Source organism: Nyctereutes procyonoides, unplaced genomic scaffold, assembly GCF_905146905.1.
Source record: "Nyctereutes procyonoides isolate TBG_1078 unplaced genomic scaffold, NYPRO_anot_genome, whole genome shotgun sequence".
Taxonomy (NCBI): domain Eukaryota; kingdom Metazoa; phylum Chordata; class Mammalia; order Carnivora; family Canidae; genus Nyctereutes; species Nyctereutes procyonoides.
In genome coordinates, this window is record NW_026575024.1 from 22,640,803 (window position 1) to 22,658,582 (window position 17,780).

The 17,780-nt window shown below is 50.9% G+C and overlaps 1 protein-coding gene across 1 annotated transcript in view; it reads right to left on the bottom strand.

The window, feature by feature from the left end:
* The window catches only part of DLGAP4 (DLG associated protein 4), a 194,849-nt gene that overhangs the window by 34,925 nt on the left and 142,144 nt on the right, over nucleotides 1-17,780 (bottom strand). Inside the window, 1 exon segment of the mRNA XM_055300568.1 lies at nucleotides 862-1,223. Within this exon segment, the coding sequence (XP_055156543.1) occupies nucleotides 862-1,223 (362 nt within the window).

Sequence of the window (17,780 nt, forward strand, 5' to 3'; positions counted from 1 at the left end):
GGGGTGTCCTCTCACTCTGGATTAAGAGCAACTCTTGACTCCTGTGAGGCGGGGCTCAAGCTGCCCTAGCTCAGCAGCCAGAAGACAGATTACTGCTGTCTGGTGCATGCAGAAGGTGTTGCGGTTCAGCAGCGGAGGGGAAGTTGGTGTGCCCCATCCCGCTGTGTACCATGGCCATGGGTGTGTAGTGTGTGTCGCTTTCCAGGAGGGTCTGCTGGCTTTGGCCACTTGGTCCTGGGGAAATATCTGCCTGGATCCTTTCCCATGGAGGGAGGCATCGGGACTGGCATCACACTTCTCAATTTGACATGGGCCTGGTGCCTCGAGCCACCTACCTGTCCCCGAGGCCCGAGAAGGCTCTGGGTAAGTTCCCCTCAAGCAACCCCCGTGGCTCAAGGGCCCTGGGTCCTGGGCCCCAGGCCCATCGGCGTCTAGGCTCCATGCTGCTCCCGCCGCCAAGCGGGGCTGTGGCCTCCGCACCTGAGCTGACCTTGGATTAAAGAACTGTTAGGCCAGTCCCGCCTCCCACGCGTCGGCTGGCAGGGCAAAGGGTGGAGTGGACAAACAGTGGACAGGCGAACAGTGGACAGGAGATGGCTGGCTGAGTGTAACTACATTCACTGGGACAACCCATTGGAGGAGCGGGGACACGTGCCCACAGCTGCAGGCTGCAATGCATGTGGACAGATGTAAGGACAGCATGACTATGGGTGGAATTTGGTTTGGCCACTTGAGGCCAACCCCCCAAAACAGACAAACCACTTTGCCCCGGAGACCTAGTGGGCCTCCGCCAGATGTAATTACACGCAGACAGGTGCACGGAGTGGGCTGAGGACACAACAGTGTGAAAGGGACCCCTACTTGTATTCCTATAGATGACAGTTTCCTTTTGGGGATGGCCTCAGGGTGGGATTCAGAGCTGGTCAGCGTCCCTTGTTCACTCTTCAGAGCTGCATGTTTTGGGGGTGGCTCAGGGGCCTCAGGGGCTGGGGTGACTCCGCCCCGTGTCACACTGGGCGGTCGGGTACTGCTGTCCAGGCTGTCCGATGAGTTGCTCAGGCCTGACTGGCTTGTCACCTCACTCTTGTGGTCTTGGCTGTCCAGGTAGGTGTCCTGGGCAGACTCGGTACTGCTCTGGACTGTGACAGAGATGAAGGGCTTTGACGTGGTACGTGGAGGGACCGGTGGTGGGGTCTTCTTATACGCCACCAGGCATGATGAACCTGCAGATAGGGGAGAGGAGGGCAGGAAGAAGGTAAGGTCTCAACCTTCTTGAACCTCTTCCAAGTTTGAGGCCCCACCTGACTAGCCCTAGCTCTCACCCCAGCTGTTCCCTCAAGGAGGATTTTTGGAGAAGAATGGGGGGGGTCTGACATAGCAATGACCAAGACAGACAGACACAGGCCCTGCCCACCCTCCTACCAGGCTAAGGCCAAGTCTAGCTGGGGATGCCAACATGGACCAAAGACATCCTCTGCCTCATAGCCCCACACAAAGGTATTTTCTAGCTGGGGGATGGGCTAGATTGATAAAGTTCATGGTGCCACAGAAGCCTGACCTAGTGCCAGGGGAGGCAGTGCCAGTAGAATAGAGGGCAAGAATGCTAAGGAATCTTAATCTTGCTTCCCCAAGCTCACTGAGAGACCTACTACTCCCTACCTCTACCTGCCCTCTACTTGGACACCCCCTCCCTGTCTGGTCAAAGATACCTCCTTCAGGGTCCAGCTAACCCTACCCTCATCTTGCTATCCACCCCCACCCCCCCCATTATGTGAAAACCCCCTACACCAGTCTGCCTCCCTCAAGACTCCACCATACCTGGTCTGATTCCCCATTCTCCAGCATGATTTGGGGAACCAGGGTCTACCATGAGTGGGAGTTGGGGTCATCTCTGAATCTCAATCCACCCTGGCCTGGGGCTGGCCCACAGCAGGGGCACAGAACACTGAAGGGCCACAGCTGGCTTAAATGCTCAACTTTTGGTCTGAAACAGAAGGTGCTGTTCAAACAGCAGAAGCTACTTGCTATGAGGGGCTGGGTCAGATCTGACCACTTTTCTCAGCATCTTAACTCTAGTTGCCCTTTCTGCCCCCATGAGGACTAAAACAAAACTCTACCCAGGCTGGGAATGGGAGCCAGATGAGTGACGTTAAGGTCTGCCTTCAAGGGGCTACCAATTGGGATCCCTGGGTGGTGCAGCGGTTTGGCACCTGCCTTTGGCCCAGGGCGCAATCCTGGAGACCCGGGATCGAATTCCATGTCGGGCTCCCGGTGCATGGAGCCTGCTTCTCCCTCTGCCTATGTCTCTGCCTCTCTCTCTCTCTCTCTGTGTGTGACTATCATAAATAATTATATATATATATATAAAAGGGGGCTACCAATCACGGGGATGGTGATAACCCACAAAACCAGGCCCAGTGCTGCTCTGCTGGGGTTGCTGGCCAGGGACAGAAGAATCCATCTGCCACTGAGCTATTGCTACACAACCCTGTCTGAAGGGCAAAATTACAAACAAAATGATGACAACACTAAGTGTGGGTGAGGAGGTGGGGAAACAGAATCACTCCTACATTGCTGCTGGGAATACAAAATGGTACCACCACTGTGGGAAACAGCTTGCAGTTTCTTTTATTTTTTTGCAAGTTTTAAGTAATCTCTACATCCAACGTGGTGCTCAAGCTCACAACCTGGAGATCAAGAGTCACACACGCTCTACCAACTGAACCAGTTAGGTGTTCCTTGGCAGTTTCCTTTAAAACTAAATATGCAATTATCATATAACCCAGCAACTGCACTCTTGGGCATTTATCCCACAGAAATGGTAACATGTTCACAAAGCAACACATATATGAGTGCTCATGGCAGCTTTATTTGTCCTAGACAAAAACTAGAAACAACCTAGATGCCCTTCAGAGACTGGTTTAACAAACTGTAACACATCCTGACTGTGGAATACTACTGAGCAATAAAAAGGAACTAGCTATTGACATAAGCAACAACTTGGAATGAATCACAAGTGAATAATGCCAAGTGAAAAAAAGCAATCTCAAGAAGGTACATACTGTATGGTTCTATTCATAAAATATTCTTGAAACGGCCTGATTATCGAGATGGGGAGCAAATTAGTGGTTGATGCGGAGACGATAGGGAGAGGGTGATGCGGAGGCCAGGAGGGACAGGAGTGTGGCTACAAAAGGCTGACAAGAAGGATCCTCTGTGTGTGGTGGACACATGAACCCGCGCACGATGAAGCTGCACAGCAGAAGACACGAAGTGAGTAAAGGGAGAAATGGTAGAGTCTAAGAAGGGCTAGTATCTATGATAATCTGGTAATTTACCAAATTGGGTAAAGAATTGATAGATCCCTCTGTATCTGTATTGTTTCTTACAACTGTATGTAAATTACAATTACCTAGAAATAAAACATTTCATTAAAAAAACCCTTCCATCTGTTGGTTCATCCAACAGACATGTTTTAGGCCAGGCCCTGTATAGACTCCAGGAAAGCTAGAAGCCTCATCAGCAGAGAAATGGTTGTAAAAGGAGTGCTTGAATGGTAACAGATGCCACAGTGCAAGAGCCCAAGGGCTGGGAGCCGTGCCTCACATCTGAGTGTGGAGGTGACAAAGGGCTCTGGGAGCTCAGAGCCAGGTGCACTCAATTCCCACTCTGTTCAGAATTTCCCAGTCCTGCTGAGGCCTTGAGAAAACTTTAGGGATTCCTTGAGACAGACACACACTAAGCATGCCCAAGCTGAGATCAGACTGCTGGAGGCGGCCTACACTAAAGGCAGATGCCTGGCTTCTAGGCCCTGGCAATTACTCAGGTCTCTGGGCCACTCTGGACTCTTCAGTACCCTCATCTATTCAGTGGGTGGGGAGGAGTTCTAACCCAGGTAACAGCACACCATATTTCATGTGGCCCTTGACAAACTCAAAGCATTTTCTCATTTGTTCTAATTCAAGGACAGCTGTGGAGCCTACCCCATCATCAACTGAAGGGGGAATTTTTGCTCGGAATCCCTTCTCTCCACTGCCTGAAATTCTATCATTTTGAGAGTTATTCTTTTGATGGTAAGAATTCAGAATTCAGAAGGCAGCAGGGAACCAGATAAGCCCGAGTTTAGATCCCAGCTCTGTCCTGTACTAATCTGGTGGCCACAGGGAAGGATTACATAGGCTATAGCACAAGGGTAAGGCTCAGGCCCAGGGCTGGCATGGCTCCTACTAGTTTTTGGTACAGAGTGAGCTAGACCTGGAGTGGGGCTGTGGGGAGGTGGTGAACCACCCCTGGGTCACTGGTCACTAGAGAGGCCGGGCTGGTTCTCTGACCAACCCTAGGGAAGTTTTCCTGCAAGAGCTGGACATAAGAGTAGCTTGCTGAAGCCAATGGCCAGCAGTGCCCAGCAGAGCAAGAACTGGGTTCTAAACCTGGCTGAGGCTGTGTGAGCCCAGTCAGGGTCCTTGTCCCTATCTGTGGTGGTGCTCTCACTGGCCTGGAGGAGTTAGTGTATGCAGGGACCTGTGCGGAAGAGGCATCCCTGCCAGGAGACAGTGGGGTGTCCACAGTCAGGAGCCTGGACAGAGGACTGACCCCCTAGCCTCTTGCTCAGGGTTGTTTAGGTCCAGAGTCCTGCTGACACACACTCAGAGGGAAAGTGAACTAGCAAGGGCCAGGTCAGATGGCGAGATGTGATAAGAGGAAAGGTGAACTTATCTTGGATTTTCTATGTCTCCTAGGGCACAAGTCATAGCCAGATAAGTGGTGTGATTAACAGGGGGGATTTTCAAGGCCTCAGGGGCAGGCATCCCTCAGCTCTAAACACTATCTTTCACCAGGGCAGGGGGATGAAAAACAGGCCCATAACTGTGCCTGCCCCTTCCCACATCACATTCCAGCCATTCTGTGTTCCTTACTCCCACTGCCCTTCTTCCCACCGTGGGGGCTTTTATACATGCTGCTCCCTCTAACCTGGAAAGTTACCACTCTCCACATTTCTTTTTTCTTTTTTTTTTTTTTTTTTTTTGGTATTCTCTCCACATTTCCTATGTCCCTTCTTCAGAGAGGTCTCCTGACTGCCCCCTACTCTCAGGTCAGCCAGCATCTCCATCAGAGCACCTGTCACTTTTGTCATCTGCTCCTTAAGGCATTTACTTGTTGATGGTTATAGGCTCAGGGCTGTTGGGGAACTCTGTCTGTCTTGGCACAGCAGGTCATATCCCAGGCCCAGGGTAATACCTCAAGCTTTATAGAAAGCTCTCAGTAATATTAGTTGAATGAGAAGATGAACCTCATCACTGCTATAAAAACCCTTCAGTTACCCCAAGTCAAGATTATTTAGCTTTAGTGAAGGCTCCCAACACTGGAGTATGTAAGCTTCTTGTCTCCTCCCGGATTGGGAGCCCTTTCTAAAGCCTGGTTCCCACCAACCCCCCAACTCTGCAGCTTCATCTCCTGTCCTCCCACCCCCTTAGCACAGCCATTCCAGCCTCAGAGAGCCAAATGTACCCTTTTCCAAACACCCCACACTCTGCATGCACCCAAGCCTTTGCACGTGCACTTGTTCTACCAGAATCCCTTTCCAGGTCTTTCAGCCACGCCCTTCACCCCCAGCTCTCGCTGGCCTGGACGCCTACCCCTCTCCTTTGTGGATCAGCTGGAGCGCTCGGGGCTGTAGTCGTGCCCCTGACATGTCACCAGCCCAGGACCCAGACCGGAGGATACACAATCATCATTTGCCAATTGAACTTTAGAAGGGGGGGAAGTGCCCCAGAGACCCAAGATGTTGGACCTGGCCAGCACCGCATCCTCCAGGATGGGACTGCAGCCCTCCCTGCCCTGGGGAGACGGTCTGTGTGCCACAATTTATAATAATATAGCATGTGGGTCCAACTTTTTCATCCATTCACTTTGGAAAGCTTTCAGATTTGCCCGGGAAGCTAGAGAGGGAACATCCCTCAGCATGACCACCTCCTCCAGCTGAGCCACGGCAGTATGTGCACAGTGAGCCACCGCCCCCAGGGGCTGCATGCTTCCCTGCCCCCACCTCGGCCATGCCAGTCAGTCAAGCCCAGGATTAGACAGGAGCCAGTTGTGCAATGCCTCCTCCGTGCAGTCTGCCCCCGGCCCCAGACATCCAGCCCAGCCTCCCTGCCCCACAGTGCACAAGTCTTTGCTTCTTCTCAGTAGAAGTTCCCATTGTCTCATTTCTGCCTTCTGCTTCAAGATCTTATCCAGAAAACTCTATCGGGTCAGAATGAATTTCTCTCTTATTACATTATCAAATGTGTAATAAGATGACCAAAGAGACCTTTAGACACTCAGCAGAATGGCTGTGACTCCATCTCCTAAGAGATAAGGATGCAGCAACCCTAGGAAGGTAGCCCCCTGCAAGTGCCTTGGAGGCCCAGCATGGCCCTCATGCTTCTGGCAACCATGGGCCCTCAGTTGGTGGGGGAGCTGAGGAAGAGGCCTAGACTTCTGAAGAGAAGGGACGCTGGGGAACACAGATAGTGTGGAAGCCACGGCAACAGGCTTCACAGAAGAGGCCATGGGACCCATGTAAGTCCCCTATGAACAGATAGAGCTGGCCTCAGAGGCAGAGCTGCCTTAACTCCCTTTGCTGGCCCCGCCAGGCTTTAGAAATGGCTTGTCAGATAACAGGCCTATAAGATCCCATTCCCTCTCTCACCCACTGAGCAACCTGTCAAACCACACAGCTAAATGGGGCAACTCATTTGTGTACTATGGGAAAAAGAGAACTCAAGACTTCCACTTAGCTAGCCTCGAATTCCTCCCTCCCTCCCCTGTTCTTCCCCCAAAAGGGGAAAGTTGGGAGGGAATTCCGAGCAGCTAGGTCAGGATCAGGGCCAGACTGTCCTCTCAGAGCCACGTTCCTGTTGATAGTCCATGTGACCCCCACCTTCCCAACGTGTCAGTCTGGACACGTCTATGTGTTAAGACGTAGCAAGGTCAAACTTTAATTTCAAAATCCAGGGAGAGGGCCTGGCAGCAGCTTGTACCCCAACATCCTCCTGGGAATCCTCCACTACTGCCCACAACCAGGTGCTTCCTAACTGCCTCTCCCATCCATTCCCTGTTCGCTTGACCTAGAGCCAGCCTCCCCTAGACCATCCATACTGCTTTCTCCCTGCCCCCCCCCCGTCCTGCCTTCCCGATCCTTCCTCAACCTTGACCAGCCATTTGAGAAATCCAACCATGTCACTACTTGGTTTGAAACCTCTCAACCACAACCTGGGTGCCACAACCCACCCAGTGGACTTGAAACAAACCTTTCGGTTGCGAGCATTCAAGCCTCCAGAATCCACACTTGCCTTGGACCCCATAGGAGTCAAGAGGTCACAAAGGCAGCACAATGGGGAAGACAGAGCAACAAAGTTCAAGGATCACCCCCCCCCTTGGAGTCTTGTCCAGAAACCAGGATGCACTCCTGTTCATAACATTCCAATGCTAACGGTGGAGCTTCCCAAGCACAGACTGGGCCAGGCCCGAGCAAACAGTTCATATACAGTCAATCCTCATTATTCGTGACTCTGTATTTGTAAATTTACCTACTTCATAATATTTACTTGCAATCCCCAAACCAACACTCATGGGGTTTTTGTGGTCACTGCCAGACATGCAGAGAGGAGAAGTTGAGTCACCCAATGCACAGTTTCCTAGCTATGATCTAACAAGAGGACACTCTGCCTTCTTATTTCAGCTCTCATACTGTAAACAAGTGCTTGTAAATTGCTTTCCCTGGTCTGTTTAGGGTTATGTTTTTCACATTTTTGTTCTTTTTCTTGGTGATTTCTCTATAGTGCTGAAGTGCTGTCTAGTGTTGCTGAGTGCAAGAAGGCTGTGATGTGCCTATGGAGAAAATACATGTCTGATAAGCCTTGTTCAGGCATTGAGTTATAGCGCTACTGGCCAATTCAATGTTAGTAAGTCATCGGTATATTAAATAAGGTATCTTTAAACAGAAAGATACATAAAACAAGGTTATGTATTGATTGGTTGGTGGAAATGTTTTGACCGGAGTCTTACAGGGCCTCTATTTCCCCTAGGAGCAATGGTTCAGTATTCATTTGTTAATTCAGTGTTTGTCAGATGTCATGAACATAACTCCTGTGAATAAGGAGAATGGACTGTACTCTAGCCACCTGAATCCTCAAAATGGGTACATCTGAGGAAGGTCTGCCATTGCCCCATCTTATAGATGAGGCTCAGAGGGGTGGAAGGATGCCCTAGCTCACCTCCCAGCAGGGCAGTATTGGGGCTGGGGCTTAATCTCAGGCTGCCTGAAGGCTGCCTACCACCCTGTGCCCCCCACCCACTGACAAACTGGGTGAGGGTCATATGGAGGCAGCAGCCTTGGGAACATCAATTATTTCACCCAGAAAATGGGGTGAGATACCCAATATGCCCTCAGGAGGAGCCAAAGAGATGACAGATATGACATTTTGTACTCATGGGCTGGGCCCCTGCAACCACTGTTAGCATGGTTTCTGGACCAAGGATAGAGTGATCACCTCCTGGGGGACAGCCTGGGGGCCTTTCAGGAAGACATCAAGGTTGACTGGGTCTGGAAGGATGGACCACAGTCAACCAGTCAGTGGCAAGGAAATGTGAGGCTTTCACGTGAAGGGATTCTCTGTGAGCAAAGGAGTAGGACAGAACAGCCCCCAAGGCATGAGAGGACTGATGTGGGCAGGGCATGGGGTGGCAAAGTAGGACTAGGTACCATAGCTGGTGAAGGAAAGACAGGGACCAAGGCAAGGAGCCCTGGGACAGGGCTGTGTCCTCTCAGATGGAGTCCTCGGCTCCCTGGGGCCGCGTGGAGCACAGGAACAGAGGCCTCTTCTCCCTACCTGCACCACCCCTCATAAGGTCCCTCCCAGCTGGCCTGCAGTTGGAGGGTTTTACAGCTCCAGATCTGAAAGCATCAGGGCGGGCGGATCACCTCCTATCTTAATAGCCAGGGCAGCAGGCAGCTCCCCGTGAAGTGCCAAGGCCATCTCAAGCTGAGTGTGTCCAGAATGAACCTGAATCCTTTCCTCCTCCACAGTGGCCTTGTTCTGAGAGAGAGGGGACTTCGTGCACTCAGTACACACTCCAGAAGCCTGGGAACACCCCCCTCCCATCCACCTCCCCCATGAAAGCACATTCCAGACAGACCCACTTTGGGGCTGCTGAACCTGCTGTTCCTGGTGTGAAATGATCTCCACCTCATCTTTGTGTTTCTACTTCTTCCCATCCCAATCTGTCTCTGCTCAGGAGCTAGGTCACAGTGAGGACCTCTTTGACCACCCTGTCCAAAGCTGCTACTCTGAGGGCCCTGTCTCATTCATGCATTAATAAACTTACTGGTTTACTTGCCTTTTCTCTCCTACCAGAAAAGGATCCTGAATATCTAATACAGGTTCCTGAAGGTGGAGACCCTAAATATCTTGTATAATCACAGTGCTTTCCCAGCACCAGGCCAATACATTATTATTGAATAAATGAACCATTCCCTACTTGACAGGTTAGGAGTTACTCCTGACTCTGAGTTGGAATCTAATGCCCAGGGTCAGGGCTTGGAGTTCCTTTTAGGTCAGCACCAAAGCACACGCACACACTGTAGGAACACAGTCTGGCGGGAGGTAAAGCCTTGATCAACTCTGCCTGAGATTGGGCAATGAGGCTGTGGGAATGAGAGCTCAAAAAACCCTAAGGAACGGGTATCAGAAACTGTTTGAAAATAACCATTCCTAAAAGCTGGGCTAGAAAGAAAGTAAGCAGTGATTCCAGCCACATTTTCCAGGTAAGGTGTATCTCAAGTACAGATTTAAAAGAATCATTACTGAGTGAGTCCTGGCCAGGTGCTACTTTATTCCAGACAGAGGCCTGGGAGGGGAGGTAATTATCACTGATGTTTTATAGATGAGGGAACAGGCTTTTCACTCTGAGCAGTGGCAGTGTAGAAAAGCTCTGTTCTGTGAGGCCAGGGTGCCAGGTTTTAAACTCAACCCTGGACCTGGTGGGTAGTGTACATTGCATCAGGCCTGATCCTTTCTGGGCTTTCGTTTCCCCAGCGGTAAACTAAGCAGACTAACCTTGAATGGGGGGTCCACCAGGAAACTGGTTATCTAACCCCTCTAATCCACAGCTGCCATGTGGGGACCTGGGTGACAGAAGTCAGAAATCTGGACTTAGAAAAATAAAACCTTCATCTTTTGAAACGGATTAGCTCATTCAAAGTTTCAAAAAAACACTGTACAGGTACCTGCCTGCCAGCTAATGTGGCCTGTGGCACCTATCTTTGTGACTGCAGGAGCGGCTGTCCTCAGACCTCCTAGTTTTCCTGGACCTCTAGCCCCTCTCCTCCTGCTCCCAGGAAGGCTATCTGTAAGTGCCTCCCCCTTGGGAAGACAGGAGACCCTTGGGAACCTTGAAATTAAGGCAGCCACCTTAATTTCACCTGGTGGTGTCTCAGGTCTGGCCGAGTGAAAGCAGAGAAAGCCCCTTCTGGTTGGCAGGCCAGGTCTGGTTTCGGGTTCTTGGCACCAGATCACAGATGGTGGGAGAGCCCTATCCGGAGTGCAGATGGCCAATCTCCTTTATGTGCCAGGAACAGCTGCCTGAGAGGGTCTTGCTTGTTGGCAACTCCTCCCCACTCCAGGAAGACAGCTGCTCCTGCTCCTCAGAAGCACTGTTTGTGCCCCAGCTGGAGGGCAGGGGTGTGAGAGGGTTCTGTCCTGACATGTTCAGGCCAAAGGGGCTGGAGAAAAGGTTAAGCAGTTGCCCTCCAGAAGGACCCGGAATGCAGGTCAGCTGCTTCTCTAGGGCGGGAAACCGTGGGTTGGGACACTTTACAAACTCCAGGGCATCTCCCCTGGCTGCGGGTGGCCATGAGCTGACCTCGCATGAAGCACTTTAACTGTTTTGGCTCACCACCTCTTTACCAGGCCTACCATTCCTGTTTCAAAGAGGAAAAACATGAAGCTCAGAGAAAGTGTGCAATCCAAGATTGCACAGCCAGTAAGTGGAAAAGTCAGGGTCTGAGCTCAGCCTTTTTCATTCCAGAGCCAGTGCTTGTAGCTACTACTTCACACTGCCCACGGCTGGAGTTTAGTGCCACCTAGCTGGGCCTGGCTATCAGAGCCAGGCCAGTTCCTCAGTCAGGACCTAGACAGGCGCCTACTCCTGGGGTCCTCAAGCAGAGTTTGACAATTTCCTGAGCGAGTCAGGTGGCAGATGCTGGCTGTGCTGGCCATGGGGGCAGAGGCCTGGTTCCTCCTGGATCAGAATCCTAGTGCATGGGAGGAAAAGGTGGCCCCCGCCCCCGTCTGTGACCACTGCTGCCCAATGCCCTTCCTCAGGCCTTTCTCCTCGTGAGGTCCCAGACACTCTGGCCCTCTCACTAGAAACACCGCAACCCTTGACATAGGTTCCCCAGTCACCCAGGATTTTTTCCAACTTGGCTCTCACTATAGCCTCAAAGTAAAGCCCAGAGAGGTGAGGCTATCTCTCCCAGGTCACTCAGCTGGTTGCTGGGATTGGAAATGAGGTGGAGCCTCCAAATCCCAGGGTCCTGGGCAGCCCGGGTGGCTCAGCAGTTTAGTGTCACCTTCAGCCCAGGGTGCGATCCTGGGGACCTAGGATGGAGTCCCATGTTGGGCTCCTTTCACTGAGCCTGCTTCTCCCTCTGCCTGTGTCTCTGCCTCTTTCTCTCTGTGTGTCTCTCATGAATAAAAAAATAAAATCTTTTAAAAACAAAAACAAATCCCAGGGTTCTAAGAGATACTAATGCTGGTAATTTCCAAACCAGGTTCGGAGGGCCCCCAAAGGGAACTGAGGAAGGTTTTTTGGACTCCCATTGCACTCCAGGTCCCTCAGAGCAGCTCCCATTTTCCTTTTTCCTCCATATGGAACTCCCACCCGGTACCATGAGACCCACCACACGACTTCCACCTCCTCAGAGTACAATGAGGAAACTGAGGCTCAGAGAGGCACCTGTGCTCTTTGAGGATCTAGTAGCAGGGCAGTCCCTACCTGGGGCTCTGAGTATGGGTGTGTCCCTTCTTCCTCCCAGACTGAGAAAGGAAGACGCCTTTAGGTTCCCAGCCTGGAGACCACCAGCTCCAGGCCTCCAGGGAGGCAACCCTACTTCCTCCAGCTCCTGAACAGGGGACCCAAATGGCATGCTGTTCTCAAAATCCATTTCCACCATTACTGCAACAATATCCTGCAAGCAACCTGTCAGGCAACATTCACTCCTCCCCCATTCTTGCTTTTTTTTTTTTTTTTAAATTTTATTTTTAAGTTAGCTCTATCCCCAATGTGGGGCTCAAATACAAAGCCAAGATCAAAAGTCGCACACTCTACAACTGAGCCATCAGGCGCCCCCCTCCTCGTCCATTCTATGCTGGAATCTGCTACATCCTCGTTATCTTATTTATCCTCTAAGACCTGCAGTCAGCCTTGCCAGCAGCTCTGCTCTGAGGCCCCTGCCCTACCCCCCAGGACACTTATCACCCCACCCTCCTTGGGAGTCTGAGCTTTTTGTTTTGTTTTGTTTTGTTTTGAGTCTGAGCTTTAAAGAGACACCAGCTACCAAGCTGCAGTTACTATTGAATCATGACTTTGTTGTTGTATGTCAAAGTTGTGACCACTAGGAGGGGGTGCTGTGGAGTAGATGATACCCAGAGTTACGGGACTGCTATGGCTCCAGTCCATGTAAAAACTTGATGTGTACAGCCCCTGTCTGGCCTGGTAGGGAACTGCTGGGTCGGGGAGACATGGGGGGAGGTGTGGAGAATCCAAGTATTGGCTTTTCAAATACTGGCTCTAGCATGTGGACTTCACTGCTGCCTTTCCAAGGTCTTAGGAGCCCTGTCTGGGCAATACTACTTATAAAAAGCCTTAAAAAACCACCACCCTCACTTCTGGAGGGCTGGCGTTAGACCCTGATGATGGGTCACAAAAGTCTGGCTTTTAATAAGATGTCACAGGCCCCTGTGTCTAGAACCAGACATTGCCAGGCCCCATGCACCTGAATTGCTGCCCTCTTTCATCATTCTGAATGACCAAGAGGATCCCAGAATAGAAAGAAGGTGTTAACGGGCTCATTCACTGTGCCTGGAGTGACAGGTGGTATATCGGGTGACAGGATCAGGAGCCAAGAAGCCTGGGCAGCTGAGAGATGGGATGAAACAAACAGTACAGAACTGAATGGGGAAAACCTTGAGTTCAGGTCAGGTCAACACTGCCTGCCTTGTTGCCAGGTCCAGGGACAGAGATATGAGAAGGGAAAGGCCCTAGTCCTCAGAGCCTATATTAGGATTTTGAGTTTGGATCCCTAGTCAGACCGTTACATAAGAAAGCAGCACATGTGGGAAAATGCCTTAGCAACCCATGCTGACCGCAGACATGGTCTGAGGCTGCCCTGACCAAGAAAGGTACAGGACCCGGGGAGTGGGGAGCAGCTCCCACTCAGCTCTGGATAACATCGTGGGTAATGCTGGAGGCTCTGGACAAGGGGCATTGCCCAACGGGAGCCTGATGCATGAGCAGAAGTTGCAAATCCATCCCATTATGACAAATGCCTAGTTTATGGTGGGGAAGCCACACACTGGGTCCTGGGCAGGCAGGAAACTCCAGGATGAGTAAGTCCTTGTCCTGAAAAAACTCACAGTAAAATGCCGAGGTGGCAAGGAAATGCCTCCTCTACTGGGCGTCGCCCCGTGGAGCACTGCCATACGGAGCACTGTGTGAGAAAGCCGGGGACGGACTGATCAAGAATGCTGTGACTGATTAGTGCTGTCCGTCAGAGATGTGCCACAAGTGGGGTGTGATACATGTGCACCATGAATCACGCCTGGGTCAACATGAGGGAGGGCTTGGAGAGACTGGGATAGTATTCTGGAAAAGAAAGCCAACTCAGAAAGCAGTTATCATCTTCAGATACCTAGAAGATGGTCCCGTATACGTGTGCTCTAAGTCATCACACTACAACCAGAGTAGGGACAGGAAGGTGAGGTTGTTATGGGGAAACAGATTTTGCACTATAAGGAGGCACTTTCTAAAGGACAGAGGGCCCAGGAGGGTTCAGCTAGGCTAGACACAGGCATGACAGCTGCTGAGAGAAGACACAAGCTCTCATGGGTGTGACCTTTCGGATTCCATTCAAGCCTGAGAGGATTGTTCCTTCTTTACTCTTCTACTTCACACCCAGTTCTGGATGTGACATCAGACATCGTGTGTATGTGTGTGAGAGACATTTATACTTCATATATATATATATATATATATATATATATATTTTTTTTTTTTTTTTTTGCATCCAGAGAATCCTTATTAACAAGCAAAAAAGAGGAAAATACTCATTCAGCCTAGCTACATGGGAAATGATGTGAGGACTAACACCAGGGCCTTGGCACAGATGGGGCCTAAGATGCCTTCCTCCGGGAAGTCTGGCAGCACAGAGCCCCAACCTGAGATGATAAACCCATCCTCAGAACAGGAGATCCACCAACACTTGCTGCCCCTTCCCACCCCTGCAATAACCTGCTTTTGAGCACTGGCTCTGCTTTGCACTCACTCACTGGACCACTTAGGCTCATGGGCCTCAGTTTCTCTCATCCATAAAATGCCAATACCCACTTGCCCTGCCCCCTGCCCAGGACTACTGGGAGAGTGTCTGGGGAAGACAAGTGAGAAAGGGCCTGGTGGGGTCCCACACAACTACTGTCCCATCCCAGCCCCGCAAAGGTGCTCCATAGGCAGGGGCTGGGGCAGGCAGGTTCAGTGCCCTGAGGACCCATAGGCATCCACCCCCTCCATGCCACACATGTATCACCGTGTGCTATTTCTGGGTGGTGACCACTGATGTCCCTGCCTTGCCAAGCTCCCCCCCCCCCCCCCCCCCCGCCAACACATCACATTCTCAGCTTCCAGGCATTTGCACTGGCTGCTCCCTGCCAGCAACATCCTATCTCCTCCTTGATTCCGCCTCTCCTCCAGATCTCAGTTCCGGCATTACTCCCTCCGAGAAGCCTTCCCTGACTGGCTCCCTTGCCAGGTCAACGCCTCATGTTGAGATGTACTACAGCCCTTGCCACCACACTGTTTTACAGGCCTGTTTGCTTTTCTGCCTCTCCCTTTAGGCCCTGAGCCCCCTGAAGGCACTGACTATGTGGTTTCCATTCCTACAACCCTGTCTCCAGCCTGGAAGAGGTGCCCAGGCAAATGTCTCCCGACATTTAGGAGATTGGACCCTGCTTCTGACTTTATCCCAAAAGTGGTACAGGCCCGTAGGGCCTTCCCCCCTGGAAGAAGACTGTGAAGACGCAGCAAATAGAAAAGAATCTGTAAGAAGTGACTTGGCAAGCAGAAGACAGAGGCACTGGGACAAGTCATGACTATTGGCTTCCTCTTCACAACCCCGTACCCGGCCCTGCTCAATTTTTTCCCAACCACCTTTGAAAGCACAATATGGTGACATTTGGGAAGATCTCTGTGAAAGAACACCTACCCAAGTGAAGGTCACCAACCTCCCTGCCCCCACAATGGCACAGTGTACGAAGTGGGTGATTAGTGGCTAATAGTCACATTACCAGTGTTTAGTGACAGCTCAAGAACTGGTGGCCCCTACAGTGGCCCAGTCACTGTCCGAAGTCCTTACACCTGCGTCTTATATTTGATCCTCACAAGGAGATGTTTTCATCATCTCCCCTTGTGCTGCTGAGGAAACAGGAGGCTTAGAGAGCTGGGGGCCTTGCTCAGTGTCATATAGCAAGTCATGTTCTATCTGCCGAGTGCAAACCCCATAGGTCTCAGTCTCCAGAACCCAACCCTTACAGCATCCAATCTCACAAGGAGTAAAAAATACAAGCTCACCGACAAGCATGACCACCACACATGTGCCTATCAAGCTTAGAAGCCACTTAGACAAGTATGGTCTCCTCCTTCTGCCGGTGGAGTCTGCCTAGAGCGCACCTCCACAAGGAGCACATGAAGAAAATGGATTTTACCTCGACAACTTCTACCCCTCTGGGAGCTGCTGCGCCCCGATGTTTTTGCAGGCATACTCGTCACACCTCCCCAGGTTTTGGGCTGTCCTGCCAAAGGACCCTCTTCCGTTCTCACAAAGAGACCTGTGACATCACCTGCCCCTGAAACAGTCCCTTCCCCTCCCAGGACTGCCACCTCTCTGTAAAAGCTGGAGGCTGTACTAGGCTGGAGATGGTGCAGGTTGCACTGGGTGTACTGCTTCTGCTTGCTTGGTAGTACCTGCCTGTGTTAAGAAGGATTCTGAAGCCTTGTCCAGGCTCAGTGGGAGTGCATCAGTGATTGAGGTTGTTTGCTATGGGCCTTGTATGGGAAGTAACTGCAAGTGCAAGGTATGTGTCGTCCCTGGGCAAGAGGATCCACAGGAATGCTTTAGAACTCTATTCCCACAATGCAGAATCATGGTCCCTGACTCCCCACCAAAACCTCCACCCCCTATCCTCCCCTGCAGACCCATCAACAAGAGGGTTTCTTGGGCAATGTTTTAAATCTGGTAAGATGGGAAAGCAACTTTGTTCACAGTCTTCTACCCTTCAAAAGACTGACCAACGAGGAACTTGCAGTAGCTGCAGCCTGTGAAGGTGGCTGGGTTTCAGCCCAGGGTCCACGCCCAAGTGCTGTATGACCTCAGGCCAATCACATCACTTCTGTCTCTGCTGCTTCTGTAACATGGGGATCAGGAGTCCTGTTTTCCTTGCATTTAACCTCATTCAAACACTGTGCTTAGGATCATGACTGCAAAGGGAAGTCCATTATCCATCTCTTTGATTCTGGGGCAGCCACATAACAGGAAGTATTGTCCCATTTCTCAGAGGAGGAGGCTGAGGCTCAGAGAGTGAGGAGACTTGGCCCAAATCCCACAACAGGCAAGCTGACTAAGGCACTTACGTGGGTCCCATGATTAAGTCCACAGCCTTTCTCATCCTATTATCCCTCCTCCACAGAGGGGCTGTGGCCAGACTCCATGCAGCCACCATGGGCCTGGAAGCAAGGCCACCTCTGTGGAGAAAGCCCTCCCAGGAGCTGATGGGTCTGTTAACAGTTCCTCTGGAACGCAGGCACATAACGCTGCAAGTAGCAGTGTGCATTCACTGGGAAAATTCATCACGACCTGAACACTTCACTGTTCAGAGACCGCACATAACCCCCTTTCCAAATACATCCTCTTAAGAAGGGCTTGTAGATGAGGCACCTGGAGGAGTTGAATCCAAGAGACAAAGCAGAATGGTGGTTGCCAGGGGTTGGCGGGGAGGGAGAAACAGGGAGCTATTGTTCAATGGGGAAGAGTTTCAGTTTTGCAAGATGAAAAGAGTTCTAGAGATGGAGGTGATGAAACAATGTGAGGGTACTTACTGCCACTGAACTGTACACTTAAAAATAGGTCGGATGATAATTGTTACGTGCATTTTATCCCAAGTTTTTAGTGAGGAGTCTTACTGAGGAATTCCTTGCAAATGAGCCCAGTTATCAAATTGCTATTTTATACCCCAAATCCAAAAGTTACAAAATAAAATATTTAAAACTATGAAAGCATGAATTTTAAACACTTCTGCTCTGAGTTAAATGTGTTTGTGAGCAGGGGCTGATCTATAATTTGCCTGCATTCTCTTTTCTGACATCCAAGAAAGAGAAATAAGGAATTCAAATAGAAAATAGGAAACATCAAAGGTCTGTAAGGACAGTGATGGGTGTATTGGTATTAGAACCTTGGAAAGGAGTTGGAT